The sequence below is a fragment of the Schistocerca serialis genome, chromosome 6 (genome assembly GCF_023864345.2).
Source record: "Schistocerca serialis cubense isolate TAMUIC-IGC-003099 chromosome 6, iqSchSeri2.2, whole genome shotgun sequence".
Lineage (NCBI taxonomy): Eukaryota > Metazoa > Arthropoda > Insecta > Orthoptera > Acrididae > Schistocerca > Schistocerca serialis.
This window is the reverse complement of record NC_064643.1, coordinates 646,429,241-646,446,747: the sequence shown is the minus strand read 5'-3', so window position 1 is coordinate 646,446,747 and position 17,507 is coordinate 646,429,241. Positions and strand designations below refer to the sequence as shown.

Genomic DNA, 17,507 nt, shown 5'->3' with positions numbered 1-17,507 from the left:
TATTATGAAGTTAGAGGACTCAGAAATATGACTGGACCCAGGCTTAAATGCAGTAGGTATATGAGAAATTATAGATGTCAAATCAAGTGAACCTTTGCATGTTTATATTTACTGAGATTTGTCTTGTTGTAAGTAGTTGCCAGGTTAAGGTTATATTTTAGAATGTAAATAAATAAAATGTTGTGTGACTAGGGCCTCCCATCGGGTAGACCGTTCGCCGGGTGCAAGTCTTTCGATTTGAAGCCACTTCGGTGACTTGCGCGTTGATAGGGATGAAATGATGATGATTAGGACAACACAACACCCAGTCCCCGAGCGAAGAAAATCTCCGAGCCAGCCAGGAATCGAACCCGAGCCCTTAGGATCGACATTCTGTTGCGCTGACCACTCAGCTACCAGGGGCGGACATTTTAGAATGGGGTAAGGTATTTATTTACTATCTAGTGTTAAGTATGTTTTGTTTAACTTGTAGGGAAGTTGTTTGCTAAGGAGAATTTACTGGAGCCAATGGTAATGAATGGGAATTTGATGATTTAATTTTTAAACTGCAGAATCAGGAATTTGTTTAAAGTGCTTGTGTTTACTTACTTTATCACGGCATGATAAGCAAGCAATAGGAAAAACGGGAATCTTACATTTGTTTGATGTTGCAACTGATGTAGGGTTTTCTGATCTATTTCTGGGTGGGGGGGGGGGGGGTGACTTTATGGATGCACACCCAAATTTTGGTGCTTGAGGAATGACTATGCAAGAGTGGACATGTCAGATGATTATATAATTTTTTATTACGAGTCTGAGTCATTAATGATTTATTGTTGTTTTGTATCCATTATAATAATAATCAATCCTTTCACCTTTGTTCGATACTTCCAGCCAGGAATGGTTTTGTCATTTACAATGTGCATAAAAATAATGGTTTTGCAATTTTTTATTTACAGTGGGTAAGTACAGGTGCTGAGATGAAAGCTTGCACATGACACTAATTATGGAAAATCTATGTATTCTGAGCTACGACTACATTTTGGATGATGATGATGATGATGATGATGATGGTGTCTGGTTTGTGGGGCACTCAATAGCGCAGTCATCAGTACCAGTACAAATTCCTAATCTATACACAAACCAATCTAGTCACTTTCACAAATGATGATGGAATGATGCGGACAACACATACACCCAGTCCCTGGACAGAGAAAATCCCCAACCCAGCTGGGAATCGAACCCGGGACCCCATGATCCAGAGGTAGCAACGCTAGCCACTAGACCACAAGCTGTGGACAACAACATTTCGGTGGGACAGGCTTTGGATGTTATGTAGTTTCTTTGGTTTAAATTCTTTTATATCTGAAAGCCACAAATAGTTGTAGCAAGAATGTGAAGTCTGTGCTAGCATTATCCCACATGAACACTACTAATTTATTTGTATTTGTCAGTGTTTTCTCTGGAATTATGGTTTTGATTGTGACAAGTCTGGACAGCAAAAGGGATGGGTTCAATTTGACCGGTCCCTGGCATATTGATGAGCGTCTCATTATTTTCTTTGATTTTTGCTAGTAAACAAATTGTCTGGCTTGCAGGAGGGATTGTAAAGGCACTGACGTTTAGGCTGCACCTACAGTAAGTACGGGAGTTACCAGAGAAGATAACAAAACGTATAGTAACAGAAGTATATTGTACTGCAAAAAGATCTGTATAAGTGCTAGTAGAACTCTCACACCGAGGTTCTGTATACAGATAGTTCACCCATCTCAGAAAAAGAGAATCTAAATGATTTTTTCGTGTTATGTAATCATAAATTAACAATTTTCAGATTTTTTTTCCATTGCTTGTACGGAGAAACCTCGCTGCTTGCCAAATTTCATGATTCTAGGGCAACAAGAAGTATTCTACAAGTCTTGGTGAGCGAGTTTCCAACAGAGTACAATAAGCTTGTTCCCACAGACAATTGTGAATCTCAGCCACATATGTAGCAGCTCACTGAAACGGGGCATTTTTCCAGATATATTGAAATACGCTAGTGTCAAACCATTGCATAACAAAGGGGATAGGTCTGATGCTAACAACTACTACCCAGTCTCACTTCTACCAGCTTTATTCAAAATTCTTGAAAAAGTAATGTATTCAAAGAGTAGCATCACATATTTGTAAAAATGAAGTATTAACAAAATGTCTATTTGGGTTTCAGAAAGACTTTTTAACAGAAAATGCTCTATATGATTTCACTGATCAAATATTAAATGCACTGAATAACCGAACATCAACCATTGGGATATTTAATGACTTGCTACTCTCTATTCATGAAGATGCAAAGCTAGTTCTTTTTGCTGATGATACAAGAGTAGTTATCACACCAAACAAACAACAATCAGCTGCGGATATTGTAAATAATGTCTTTCAGAAAGTTATTAAGTGATTATCTGCAAATGAACTCTTACTAAATATTGAGAAAACACATTATGTACAATTCTGTACAGTAAATGGCATAACACCATGGATAAATATAGACTATGAACAGAAGTCTGTTAGTAAGGCAGAATATTCAAAATTCCTGGGTGTGTGCATTGTTGAGAAACAGAAATGGAAGAAACACACCGATGATCTGCTGAAATGGTTAGGTTTATCTACTTATGCTATTAGGGTTATTGCAAATTTTGGTGAAAAAACATGTCAGTAAATTAGCCTATTTTGTTCACTGCTTTCATATGGAATCATATTATGGGATACCATTAAGAGAAAAAGTATTTGTTGCACAAAAGCGTGTAATCAGAATGATATCTGGAGCTCACCCAAGATCACACTGCAGACATTTATTTAAGGAACTCGGGATATTCACACTACCTTCGCAAGAAATGTATTCACTTATGAAATATGTTATTAATAACCCACCCCAGTTCAAAAATAACAGCGACTTGCATGACTACAACATTAGGAGAAAGGATGATTACTCTGAGTTAAATCTGACTTTGGCAAAGAAAGCGGAGAACTATACTGCTAAAAAAGTCTTTGGTCACTTCCCAAAAAGCATTAAAAGTCTGACAGATAGCCAACCAACATTTAAAAACAATTTAAAAGAATTTCTGAATGACAACTCCTCCTACTCAACAGATGAATTTCTAGATATGTAGTAGTAAGTGGAAAAAAATTAATTATTTTGTGCAAAGAAAACATAAGTTGAAGTGACACATTCCACATCATTACGAAATGTCATAACCATAATCTATGGCACAAGTATTAATGTATGTACGAAATGTCATATTCATAATCTATGGAACAAGTATTAATGTATGTATGTATACTGTGGCCATTTACAATTATTATTATTATTTTTTTTTTTTTTTTTAAAATGTGTTTGCCGGCTAAAACTCGATTTTTACTCATTATAATGTCCATATGCAAACAACAAAAGACAGTGTACTAGATTTTCTCATAAAAAGACAATGAAACAGGTTTATTAACAGCTCAAAGGAATCATCGCTTAAGTACGAGTCATGTTAGGTGTTTAAGAGATGTAGTTTTCATAGTAAAATGCCAAGTATGTAAAATTTTGTGGATTTTGCAATGGCAATGAGACTATAAGGACAGTGGAAATGCTGGACCTGGTCAGTTAGCTTTGATAGGCTGGTGCTTAATGATATATATGCTGACAAGAAGCATGTCAGTTGGGACTGAACTGTTTCAAATTTTTTGGGTTATAAGTCTAGGGGCTTTTACAAAAAAAATGAAATGATCGTGTGGCAATGTTGGCCAAGAGACCACATCCAGGGAGGTTCAGCCACCAGGTGTGCAAGTCTTATTTCAGGTGACGCCACATTGGGCTACTTGCGAACCTGTGATGACGACAACACAACAAACAGTCCATGAGCGGAGAAAATCTCCAACATGGACGGGAATCGAACTTAGGCCCGCTGCATGGCAGGTAAGCTAAACAATTGGGTGGGACTTTTAGAATTTCTGTAGGAGTTTGGGAACTTTGAGACGTTCTTGACATATACAATCGGGGACTTATAACTCTGAATTGCTGTGTCGCATTTAGAGACTTGTAAAATTTCAGCATAGCTTCATTGACTGAAAAGTTATTCACAACCGGTCTCCTTGAACAGCAACACAGTGAGCTGGACTTAAAACATTCTTGATCAATCTTGCAAATGAATCTGTTGTTGCTCTCACAGTGTCCAAGCAAGGGTTGAATAAACATTTTAATTTTTGAATACAACTCAGCTTGTGTTAAGGACATGTATTCATTTCACCAACCATAATCCTGTCTACAATAAAATGAAGTTATTGGAAGTCAATGGAACAGTAACAGGGTAATGCAACAGATGTGAGGCTGTCCCTAGATACATACAAAGCCAATGAACATTAAAATTCTGTCACATACTTAAACCATTTCACAAAAAAGACAGAATGTAGAGAAAGACTTCAGTAACTCACAGCACTATCATACACTGAGATGTTATGGAAAAAATATTTCAAACAGACTATGAGAGTCTAGTATAGCACACAAAGCTCTACCAGGGTGACAGTCAAGGCTAGATGTTACCCCAATGATGAACCTCTATTATTTTGGTAACTGTCAGTGCTATTTTGTTTTTACACATGATCATTGTTGTCACAGTCATGGATACTCATGATACTGTGAGATAAATCATAATAAAACAATTTTTCACTAAACATGTGGTGAAACATGGACACAAACAACGTCCGCTGCCATCTTGTCAACCTTTATGTCAATCAAAATTTCTCGCAAACACATCAAACTGCACCGTACACAGCCAAATATTTGACAAGCATAATTTTTTAACAAAATGTTTTATCGTTTATGGAATCCTTAATACTTGAAGGTGTTGGCAGAAGTGCTAACCCTCAAATTCAGTAAGAATTACACTGATCATTTTATCTGTTGTAGATTTCAAATGTAGCACATGCTGGTAACAAGTAGTTCACTATGTATCACCAGAAAGCACTATCTATTATATCAACTGTTTTGCATTAGTCTTTGAATTTAACCAAGCACATATCATCTCAAAGTATGCTCTTTTGGGGTAGCACTGTTAACTGACACCTTATTTTCATCTTGCACCTTTCCAATTTCTGATATTATCGTGAAACTACACCCAAATGAAATGATTGCCTTTAATGACATAACACTTTGGTTTTTGTTGTAAAATGTTATAATTTACATGCATGGGTTAGGAAAGATTGGGAATTAAACTTATACACCTTCAGGAACAGTTGTCAATAGATGGCTAAGTTAATTCAAAACAAGGTAGGGGGATTATAAACTTAATATTTTCACACACGCGAAGCGGAGGCACATGTTGCATTTACAAGTCAGAAAAAAATATAGGACAGTAATGGGACTTCAATTATTATGTGAAACACTTTCAATGTTGTGTATGTTTGGTGTAATTGTTAGCAACTTCAGGAACCCCAAATTACATTTAACAACTAGCGATTTGAATTTTTATTTACGTATAAGAAGTGTTAATACGCAATTTTATTTAGAAGTCTTTATTTCGAAGTACCCGACCACCCCCAACCCCCCCTCGCCCAACTTACCATTCATTTCCCAATTCATAATGAAGCAAACTTGATGACTAAAATTCCTAAATGTACTGTATGTTAAAATTAAGGATCTCACAGATTCTCAAAAGGAAATGTAGGACAAGAGTAACAATCAAAAATATTAAAAATTATTTATACTTCCTAACAAAATGGTGAAGCACTTAGAAGGGGAGGGGGAAAGTAAATGAAACTTACTGTGTTGAGAGGATCGCAGTGGTTACAAACAGTATGACATTGTACCCCTCTGGCCTGGATGCATGTACTGAGATTCCGTTGGGACAGGGTCATAAAAGCCAGGTGTCATGAAAGCCATTGCATCTCAACCTAAGGCAAGCTGGCCCGCAACTTTAGTTAAGTGGTCCTTTATGTCTTACTGGCACTGGGATGGAACTGACGTTGGAGCTCATCCCACACCTTCTACCAGGGGCAGATCTGGGGATCTTGCTGGCCACACAGAAGAGTGCCTTGTGTGAACTTGCATTGTTCTGTTTATAAATGGCACCACAATACTGTCACATGAGAGGTAATGCATGAGGAAGCAAGATGACTGATGTGTCATTGTGCCATCAGGGCTACCCCGACCACTATCAGCTGCAACCTGAAGTCGTACCCAATGACTCTTCACACCATGATACTAGGTGTAACACTGCTGTGCCTCTTCACTGACATGGTCATCCAGGATAGTGCACAAGCACTATTGCAAAACATAGTGTGACACCATTCATCACCAACCCATCCTTTCCAGTCACAGTTCCTCTCCAAATGCAGTCATAGGTAAACGACATTCTACGCACGCAATGGTAATTCCTTAGTTAGGCTGCTGGTAGTCTCCAACCAATGGTGCAGGATGTCAGAGAATGTTGCAGGGAGTCCATTGCTCATTCTCAGATGGCAAGCGCAATGTAAGGGTTTACGATGTGCTCGGTGCACAATATGATGATCCTCCCTCGTTGCAGTCAAACACAATCACAACAGATGCAGAGTATGCCGTAGCATTCCAAATACCCCACAAATCTGGATATTGAGTTCTACCATATCTTCCTTCGTCGTCGGCGTTGTCGTTGTTACCGTGAGGCACCGTTATACCAAGTGAAAAGGCGCGTCGATCTTAGAGCAGGAGATATGGTAACCTTAAGTCATTGACAAGACACAACGGTCACGGTAGCACCTGATTCCAGAATAGCTGCAGTAGTTAGGATCTACGAACTACCCCGTCTTGACCAGGTCCCCAAAACTTAAATCGTAACGAGATCCCTTTATAAAGACTTCGTACAATGATAAGAAATGTTACAGTTTATGGAATAATAACAGATACGATCAAACTGATTTGTTTCTTCTGTTTTATTTAATGTAACTTTGTTCACAGTTTCATTTCGCATTCACCACTCATTCACACTCTGATGTGGAGTATATGCAAGTGTCTGAACCTTTAACTCCCAAGTTCCATGGAAACCCTTTGATGAACAGTTTTGGTTGCTCGACACCAACAGTCAATGATAATGATACAGTATTCTGTAATTGACTCTTCTAGTTTAGTCACCGCCCTCCAAGAATGTTTGTTAGGCGTAACACAGTTACACACTTTTCTCTCCGGTCTGCTATTATTAAGGGTTCGCGTAAAAGTTAACGTTTTTCTCCTTTTCATAAATTAGAGCCAGCACTCCGTGATATAATTAAAAAAAGTCTCAATACCGCGTCCCTCGTGAGATGCTTATAGATTTATCCCGGAATTGACCGCCCTGTAGGTATACTCAATTTAATGACCACACTTCGCTATCCGCGATTTCGTGCAACTAAATGTCCTTTTGTTACTCTGATCGCATATCATAGTTATTTAAAACTCGCCCCTATATTTTTTCACTACGCACAATTAGCACTTCTTTACTTGTTTATTTCTAAGAGTAAACGAAAAAATGACGCCGTATCATCGGCTTCGTCGATATAAAGCAAAACACCTCAATATGCCCAACTTTGCCTCTTCTTATAGGATCGGCTCTCCCCATGAACCATGGACCTTGCCGTTGGTGGGGAGGCTTGCGTGCCTCAATGATACAGTAGTTGCAGGGGCAACAGTCTGGATGATTTACTGACCTGGCCTTGTAACACTAACCAAAACGGCCTTGCTGTGATAATACTGAGAACGGCTGAAAGCAAGGGGAAACTACAGCCATAATTTTTCCTGAGGGCATGCAGCTTTACTGTATGATTAAATGATGATGGCGTTCTCTTGGGTAAAATAGTCCCCCATTCAGACTCCAAGAGGACGTCGTTATCAGGAGAAAGAAAACTGGCGTTCTACCGATCGGAGGGTGGAATGTCAGATCCCTTCATCGGGCAGGTAGGTTAGAAAATTTTAAAATGGAAATGGATAGGTTAAAGTTAGATATAGTGGGAATTAGTGAAGTTTGGTGGCAGGAGGAACAAAACTTTTGGTCAGGTGAATACAGGGTTATAAATACAAAATCAAACAGGGGTAATGCAGGAGTAGGTTTAATAATGAATAAAAAAATAGGAGTGAGGGTAAGCTACTACAAACAGCATAGTGAACTCATTATTGTGGCCAAGATAGACACAAAGCCCACGCCTAACACAGTAGTACAAGTTTATATGCCAACTAGCTCTGCAGATGATGGAGAAATTGATGAAATGTATGATGAGATAAAAGAAATTATTCAGGTAGTGAAGGGAGACAAAATTTAATAGTCATGGGTGAGTGGAATTTAAAGAGCAGGAAAAGGGAGAGAAGGAAACACAGTGGCTAAATATGGATTGGGGGGAGAGAAACGAAAGAGAAAGCCGTCTGGTAGAATTTTGCACAGAGCATAACTTAATCATAGCTAACACTTGGTTCAAGAATCATAAAAGAAGGTTGTATACATGGAAGAAACCTGGAGATACTAGAAGGTATCAGATAGATTATATAATGGTAAGACAGAGATTTAGGAACCAGGTTTTAAATTGTAAGACATTTCCAGGGGCAGACGTGGACTCTGACCACAATCTATTGGTTATGAATTGTAGATTAAAACTGAAGAAACTGCAAAAAGGTGGGAATTTAAGGAGATGGGATCTGGATAAACTGACTAAACCAGAGGTTGTACAGAGTTTCAGGGAGAGCATAAGGGAACAATTGACAGGAATGGGGGAAAGAAATACAGTAGAAGAAGAATGGGCAGCTCTGAGGGATGAAGTAGTGATGGCAGCGGAGGATCAAGTAGGTAAAAAGATAAGGGCTAGTAGAAATCCTTGGGTAACAGAAGAAATATTGAATTTAATTGATGAAAGAAGAAAATATAAAAATGCAGTAAATGAAGCAGGCTAAAAGGAATACAAATGTCTCAAAAATGAGATCGACAGGAAGTGAAAAATGGCTTAAGCAGGGATGGCTAGAGGACAAATGTAAGGATGTAGAGGCTTATCTCACGAGGGGTAAGATAGATACTGCCTACAGGAAAATTAAAGAGACCTTTGGAAAAAAAGCGAACCACTTGCATGAATATCAAGAGCTCAGATGGAAACCCAGTTCTAAGCCAAGAAGGGGAAGCAGAAAGGTGGAAGGAGTATATAGAGGGTCTATACAGGGGCGATGTTCTTGAGGACAATGTTATGGAAATGGAAGAGGAGGTAGATGAAGATGAAATGGGAGATATGATAGTCCGTGAAGAGTTTGACAGAGCACTGAAAGACCTAAGTCGAAACAAGGCACCAGGAGTAGACAACATTCCATTAGAACTACTGACAGCCTTGGGAGAGCCAGTCCTGACAAAACTCTACCATCTGTATTAGAGGTGAAATTCCCTCAGACTTCAAGAAGAATATAATAATTCCAATCCCAAAGAAAGCAGGTGTTGACAGATGTGAAAATTACCGAACTATCAGTTTAATAGGTCACAGCTGCAAAATACTAACATGAATACTTTACAGACGAATGGAAAAACTGGTAGAAGCCGACCTCGGGGAAGATCAGTTTGGATTCTGTAGAAATGTTGGAACACCTGAGGCAATACTGACCCTGCGACGTATCTTAGAAGAAAGATTCTGCGACGTATCTTAGAAGAAAGATTAAGGAAAGACAAACCTACATTTCTAGCATTTGTAGACTTAGAGAAAGCTTTTAACAATGTTGACTGGAATACTCTCTTTCAAATTCTGAAGGTGGCAGGGGTAAAATACAGGGAGCGAAAGGCTATTTACAATTTGTACAGAAACCAGATGGCAGTTATAAGAGTCAAGGGGCATGAAAGGGAAGCAGTGGTTGGGAAGGGAGTGAGACAGGGTTGTAGCCTCTCCCCGATGCTATTCAATCTGTATATTGAGCAAGCAGTGAAGGAAACAAAAGAAAAGTTTGGAGTAGGTAGTAAAATCCATGGAGAAGAAATAAAAACTTTGAGGTTCGCCGACGACATTGTAATTCTGTCAGAGATAGCAAAGGACTTGGAAGAGCAGTTGAACGGAATGGACAGTGTCTTGAAGGTGTATAAGATGAACATCAACAAAAGAAAAACAAGGATAATGGAATGTAGTCGAATTAAGTCGGGTGATGCTGAGGGAATTAGATTAGGAAACAAGACACTTAAAGTAGTAAAGAAGTTTTGCTATTTGGGGAGCAAAATAACTGATGGTGGTCGAAGTAGAGAGGATATAAAATGTAGACTGGCAATGGCATGGAAAGTGTTTCTGAAGGAGAGATATTTGTTAACATTGAGCATGGATTTAAGTGGCAGGAAGTTGTTTCTGAAAGTATTTGTATGGAGTGTAGCCATGTATGGAAGTGAAACATACACGATAAATAGTTTGGACAAGAAGAGAATAGAAGGTTTCGAAATGTGGTGCTACAGAAGAATGCTGAAGATTAGATGGGTAGGGTAGAGCATATAACTAATGAGGAGGTACTGAATAGAACTGGGGAGAAGAGGAGTTTGTGGCACAACTTGTCCAGAAGAAGGGATCAGTTGGTAGGACATGCTCTAAGGCATCACGGGATCACCAATTTAGTACTGGAGGGCAGCGTGGAGGGTAAAAATCGTAGAGGGAGACCACGAGATGAATACACTAAGCACATTCAGAAGGATGTAGGTTGCAGTAGGTACTGGGAGATGATGAAGCTTGCACAGGAAAGAGTAGCATGGAGAGCTGCATCAAACCAGACTCAGGACTCAAGACCACAGCAACACTAACATATAGGATCGGCTACCTTACTCATTAATTTACTACATATTATTTCCAATAACACTGAACAGTTATCACCGTTGTATTTTAATTGTATTCAAAAGCATATTATTATTATTATTATTATGACCAACCAAATAGTAAAAAATCGCCTTTATTCATGCAATATGCATTAATATACAGACAGGACCGAAAGATCAATCTCTCTACCGTAACCAATAGAGGCAAATACGCTATTCAAGTTCCGTTACATCTATCTTGACTCATATTGTTACAGCGTGATGTAACCAGTTGGAAAAAACGTACACCCACAATTAGGCCTGTTTCAATCTCTGGTCAGGTATTGGTAATGCTGCCTCAGGGTGAGTATATTGCACCTCTATGCCCTTCACACCACTTGTATACCCAACCAGACTTGTAAACAGTACAATGAATCCTGACTTTTAATCACTTACATGTCCACCAATGGTGCATATGTGTATGAAGTTTCAATGAGATCCAAGTACATTTTCTGGGTGCTACACTTGCTTTGTCAGGCTGTATTACTGCACATCTGTTATCGCCATGAACTTTTAAGTGCCAGTAGCCATTTCTGATATGAAATCTATGTCCATAATATAATTCTTAAACACTGTTTGCCACTATTTTAAGCCATGCTTATTCAAATACTGTACCTACCATATGGTGAGTGCTGCATAAGCTGCGTTATCTGATGAAGAAGCATTGATCGTTTGCTTTCTATCTCACTCTGTATTCCAAAGACCTTTGCTTTTACTTTACAAATGTCTTCCAATGTTACCTTTACATCATTCAAGTACCTCTGAGTTTTTGTAATAGGTGTTTTACAACGTGGGCAGACTTTTGTTGTAATTTCGTCTTCTGATTGTTTCAGCCAGGTTTCAAGAGCTTTTGATTCAATAACATGATTACAGTCTTCCAGCAGAACAAATCTGAAACAAAATTTCTTATAAACACACTAATTACCTTCATATGTGCCCATAACAATGTAATTAGAAATAGCGAAATGCTTGGTTTAACAGTTCCTCTGCAGTTAAGATGCTTTCATATTTCAACTACGAAACAGTATTACCAGGAGAAAAAGTGATAAAATTTGCTTTTTATAAATCAAGTAGGTTTTTTTAAGTTTGCAGTGACAAGACAGTAATTCTAATAAAATGGCAGCATATGATACTAGTAATATTAGATCAGAAGACCTAACTAAATTTACTATTCCTTGATGCTTCGGGATCTCCTATGAACCTACCCATTCTTCCAGTTAAAATGTACCATAATGACCTTTACACCTGAAATTGATGTAGTTCATTCTCGCTAGTTACTTGGTCTACCCATAGATCTTTAGTATTATGCTGTACCATCGCATTTCAAAACTTTATACTATCTTTCCTCTTGTCTCTACTCTGCATCATCCATTTCACATCCATTCTAGACAAAAGTCAGGAGAGAAAATCGGAAAAGACTTTTTACCTACAATATTATGAAAATACAGACTGCTACTCAGCATAGTGGAGATGTTGAGTTGCAAACAGTCACAGTAAAAAGACTGCGAAACAAGTAAGCTTTCAGCCAAAAGGCCTTTTTCTGAAGTACACACACGTACACACACACACACACACACACACACACACACACACACACACACAAATGTGAACACAACTCAACACACATGACCACTCGGCCAGACAAGAGGTCATGCATATTGTGTGTGTGTGTGTGTGTGTGTGTGTGTGTGTGTGTGTGTGTGTGTGTGTGTGTGTGTGTCTTCATACATACTCTGCAAGCCACTGTATGATGCTTCCTAGAGCATGCTTTGTACCACTAATACTCATTTCCTTTCCAGTTCCGCTCGCAAACAGAGTGGGAGGAAAACAAGTGGCTTTATGCCTCCCTATGAACCATTCTTCATGGTCCTTACATTCAATGCATGTTGGCAGCAGTAGAATCTTCCTGCAATCAGCTTCAGATATAATTTCTCTAAATTTTCTCAAAAGTGGTCCTTGCAAAGAATGTTGACTTCCCTCCAGGGATCCCCATCAGAGTTCCCAAAGCATCTCCATAACATTTCTGTATTAATCAAACCTACTGATAACAAAACTAGCAGCCCGCCTTTGAACTGGTACAGATCCCGAAAACTTGAGCTATACTCAACCAAAGCTGACTATTCGCCTTTTCCAATACAATCTTCTCATGCTCTCATTCCCTTTCATAAAGCTTTGCAATGTTACGCTAAGATATTTAAATGCTGTTACTGTGCCAAGCAGGATACTACTAATGCTGTATCCAAATATTATGGGTTTGTTTTTCCTACTCAACCACATTAAATTACATTTTCACACATTTACATCTAGCTGCCATTCATCACACCAACTAGAAATTTTCTCCAAGTCTTCTTTTATCTGTTTACAGTCACTCAACTTTGACATCTTCCTGTACAACACAGCATCATCCACACACAACTGCAAATTTCTGCCCACCCTATCTGCCAGATACACAATAATAGCAGTCTTATTACACTTCCCTGTGGCACTTCTGCTGATACCCTTGTCTCTGATGAACACTCACTGTCAAGGACAACATACTGGTTCTATTACTTACCAAAAATCTTTGGGCCACTTACATACCTGTGGACCTTTTCATATGATTATCTTAAGTAAGAGTCTGCAATGGGGCACCTTTTAGAATGCTTTCCAGAAATCTAGAAATATGAAATCTGCCTGTTGCTCTTCACCGATAGTTCACAGTAAATCTTGTGAGGAAAGTGCAAGCCGAGTTTTACATGACAGATGCTTTCTAAAACCATGCTGATTCATGGACATAAGCTTCTTGGGCTCAAGAAAATTTATTAATTTGAACTGAGAATTTATTCAAGGATTCTGCAGTGAACTGACATTATGCATATTGATCTGTAATTTCGTGGGTCCATTGTTTTACCCTTCTTTTGTAGAGAAGTCACCTGCACTTTTTTCCAGTTGCTTGTGACTTTCTTCTGGGCAAGAGATTTGTAACAAATGCAAGCTAGGTAAGGGGCCAATGTGATAGAGTACTCTTCTCTAAAATCAAATTGGGTTCCATCTGGACCTGGCAACTTATTTGGGTTCAACTCTTTCAGTTGTTTGCCTGTGCCTGAGATGCTTATTACAATGTCGTCCACATGGGAGCCAGTCTGATCGTCATATAACTAAGTTAGTACAATTCTCCTACGTGCATAATTTCTTAAATGCAAAATTTAAAATTTCAACTTTCTTTTGCCATCTTCAATTGCCACACCAGATTGGTCACTGAGTGACTGGATGGAAGCCTTAGATCCACTTAGTGATTTTACATAGGACCAAAATTTTCTCATGTTCTCTGCCAGGTCTTTTGTTAAGGTGAAACAGTGGTAGTTGTTGTATGATTTGTGCACAGATCTTTTTGCAGATGTATGAATCTCTACTAACCTTTCTCTGTCATCATTTGTGTTTTCTCTTTTGAACTGAGAGTGCAACAGCCTCCGCTTCCTCAGTATTTGCCAAATTCCGCTGTTTAACCGTGGTGGGCCTTTTCTGTCCTTAATCCATTTACTAGGCACTTAGTTCTCCAGATCATAAGTTACAACTGCTGAAACTTTGCCCGTAATTCCTCTACATCCTTCATACTGAAACTGAATGATGTCAATTAACTGTCTAAGTGAGATGCTAACAGCTGCTTATCTGCTCTTCCTAGCAGAAACACTCTCCTAGCCTTTTTGACAGATTTATTAACTTCTGTAACCTTAGTCGCTATAATGACATCACAATCACTAAACCCCCATCTTTACATTGACATATTGACAAGATCCAGCCTGTCTTCAGCTACAAGTCTAAGATATTTCTATTGAGTGTGGGCTGCCAAACTAGTTGATGAATACAGGTTTTCAGAAAAAGTGTTCAAAAGTACTTTGCACAACTATTCATCTGTACCCCCACCCCCAAAATATGATTCATCTGCACGCTAGTCTATACTGGGTATTTTAAAGTTGTCTCCAACTAGTACTGCATGATCTGGGTACTTACGTGCTACTTGCTGTAGATTTTATTTGAATGGCTCTAGAACTGTCACAGTGGAATCGCATGTCTGGTAAAAACATCCAATAATTAACTTGGTTTCCCTAGAGCTGTTATACACCAACAGGGAACTTCACTGTCACACTCAAATTCAACCTCTGTAGACACATTTTCCACCTAGACAACAGGTGTTGTTGGTGCCAATATGAGCCATAACTTGCAGATGACTGGACACTGCACCCTGCACACTCAATAGCCATGGGCAAGGCCACCTCCACATCTCGGATGGGGCCCCGTGGCAGACATACAGGGTGCACACTGGCTTTCTTTGCAGCCCTGGATACTATCTTCCTAAAGGGCTCCATAATGCACCTAACACTGGAGCTTCCGATAAGTAGCAAAGCCCTAACCATGTGTGCTAGCTCAAACCCTGCCGAAGGAACAGCATTCACTCATTCACGGGGCAAATAGGTGGGGGAACATGGCCAGTCTTCACATAGGCCCTCTGCCCCAAGCGACGCAAACACATTACCAACTTGCTACCCTCCTGATGTGCCACAAACGGGCACTTGCCCCTGCCCTCTGCCTAGCCTTCCACCTGCACCTAGCTGACCTCCCCTCTCTCCACCTTGACCACGTATGCCACTAAAAGCAGCACTTGACTGCCCCCCACCCCAACTCTGCTCCCCCTCACCATCCCAGCAGCTTCCTTACCCCATCACTCAGACTGCCTTTTCCCATCACGCGCAGTTATTCACAGTCAGCAGCCAAAGAGTGGTCGTGTGTTCACCAGTTGGGTTCGCGTGAATGTGTATGTTGTCTAATTCAGAAGATGGTCTTTTGGCCGAAAGCTTACTTATTCAGTAATCATTTCGTTGTGCCTGTCTGCAACTCGGCATCTCCTCAAACAGAAAAACACACACGAAATTTCAAGAATACACTGCTAGGAAAACACTGATTCTGGGTGGCTAAATTGTAAAAATATCATCCTTCTAGTGTATTCCTTTTCAATCTATTAGTTATTTACACTTTCCACTAACTACTACAAATAAAATTTCCACTGAATAGTATAATACAACGTACCTTATTGCATGAACATACACAATATACTGTCTGTGTAGATATCTCCATTACACACACACACACACACACACACACACACACACACACACACACACACACACACACACACAAAAAAAAAATTTTTTTTGCTCTATACTTCCCATGCTAAATGAAATGGGTATTATGAATCTGGATGGAAAAGTTATGGAGCACTGGCTAAACTTTATTTGATGATTTCAAACACCACTTTACAATCTAAAGTCCATTTCAATTGTCTATTTTGTTTCAAAAGTCAAAATAGGTGGGATGTATTTAATGCTGATTTTGCTAAAAACTTTCTGTAGAAGCCTACTATCCCTAGGTAAGATTTTAACTGTTTCTTACTTGTAGGTTCACAACATTATCTTATTCACACTAACTGAAGAGAATTTGGCATAATTTATTTTGTGTTTAAGATAGGTCACAGAAATTTCACTTCTGCCCTTCCAAATTGTGATTTAGACAACTTAATAGTAATTCTTTGTTAATGGAATTTGGTTAATAGCTGATCTACAGCATTGAAGCGCTCTTACCAAGACTGGGATAATATGACTAAATAATTGATGAAAATTAATATTCTTTTTTTAAGAGACTGTTACCACTTTGTGTAACATTCCTGTAAACACACGCACGTTAAACACAAACGACAGATATTATTTACAATGTAATATAGCTTTGAATAGAAATGCTGTACATTTTCAAGATTCTGTGGATAACGGTATTGCCAGTAGCTCATATTAAGTCCATTGTACGGACATACCTGGCTCCTGAAAACCTAGTTCATAATTCACCTACACTACTGGCCATTAAAATTCCTACACCATGTAGATAACGTGTTACAGACGCAAAATTTAACCGACAGGAAGAACACGCTGTAATATGCAAATGATTAGCTTTTCAGAGCATTCACACAAGGTTGGCTCTGGTGGCAAGACCTACAACGTGCTAACATGAGGAAAGTTTCCAACCAATTTCTCATACACAAACAGCAGTTGACCAGTGTTGCCTGGTGAAACGTTGTTGTGATGCCTCGTGGAAGGAGGAGAAATGCGTACCATCACGTTTCTGACTTTGATAAAGGTCGGATTGTAGCCTATCGCGATTACGGTTTATCATATTGCAACATTGCTGCTCGCGTTGGTCGAGATCCAATGACTGTTAGCAGAATATGGAATCGGTGGATTCAGGAGGGTAATACGGAACGCCGTGCCGGATCTCAACGGCTTCTTATCACTAGCAGTCGAGATGACAGGCATCTTATCCGCATGGCTGTAACGGATTGTGCAACCACGTCTCGATCCCCGAGTCAACAGATGGCGACGTTTGCAAGACAACAACCATCTCCATGAACAGGTCGACGATGTTTGCAGCAGCATGGACTATCAGCTCGGAGACCATGGTTGTGGTTACCCTTGACGCTGCATCACAGACAGGAGCGCCTGCGATGGTGTACTCTAATGCATGACCGCATGTTGCAGGTCCTGTACGGGCCTTTCTGGATACAGAAAATGTTAGACTGCTGCCCTGGCCAGCACAATCTCCAAAGCTCTCACCAATTGAAAACGTATGGTCAATGGTGGCCGAGCAACTGGCTCGTCACAATAGGGCAGTCACTACTCTTGATGAACTGTG

General features: G+C 39.4%; 1 protein-coding gene across 1 annotated transcript in view; it reads right to left on the bottom strand.

The window, feature by feature from the left end:
• The window catches only part of LOC126484625 (NFX1-type zinc finger-containing protein 1-like), a 269,764-nt gene that overhangs the window by 41,216 nt on the left and 211,041 nt on the right, over nucleotides 1-17,507 (bottom strand). The window contains exon 14 of the mRNA XM_050108209.1: nucleotides 11,413-11,684. Coding sequence (XP_049964166.1) covers nucleotides 11,413-11,684 — 272 coding nt within the window. The remainder of the gene's footprint in view (nucleotides 1-11,412; nucleotides 11,685-17,507) is intronic.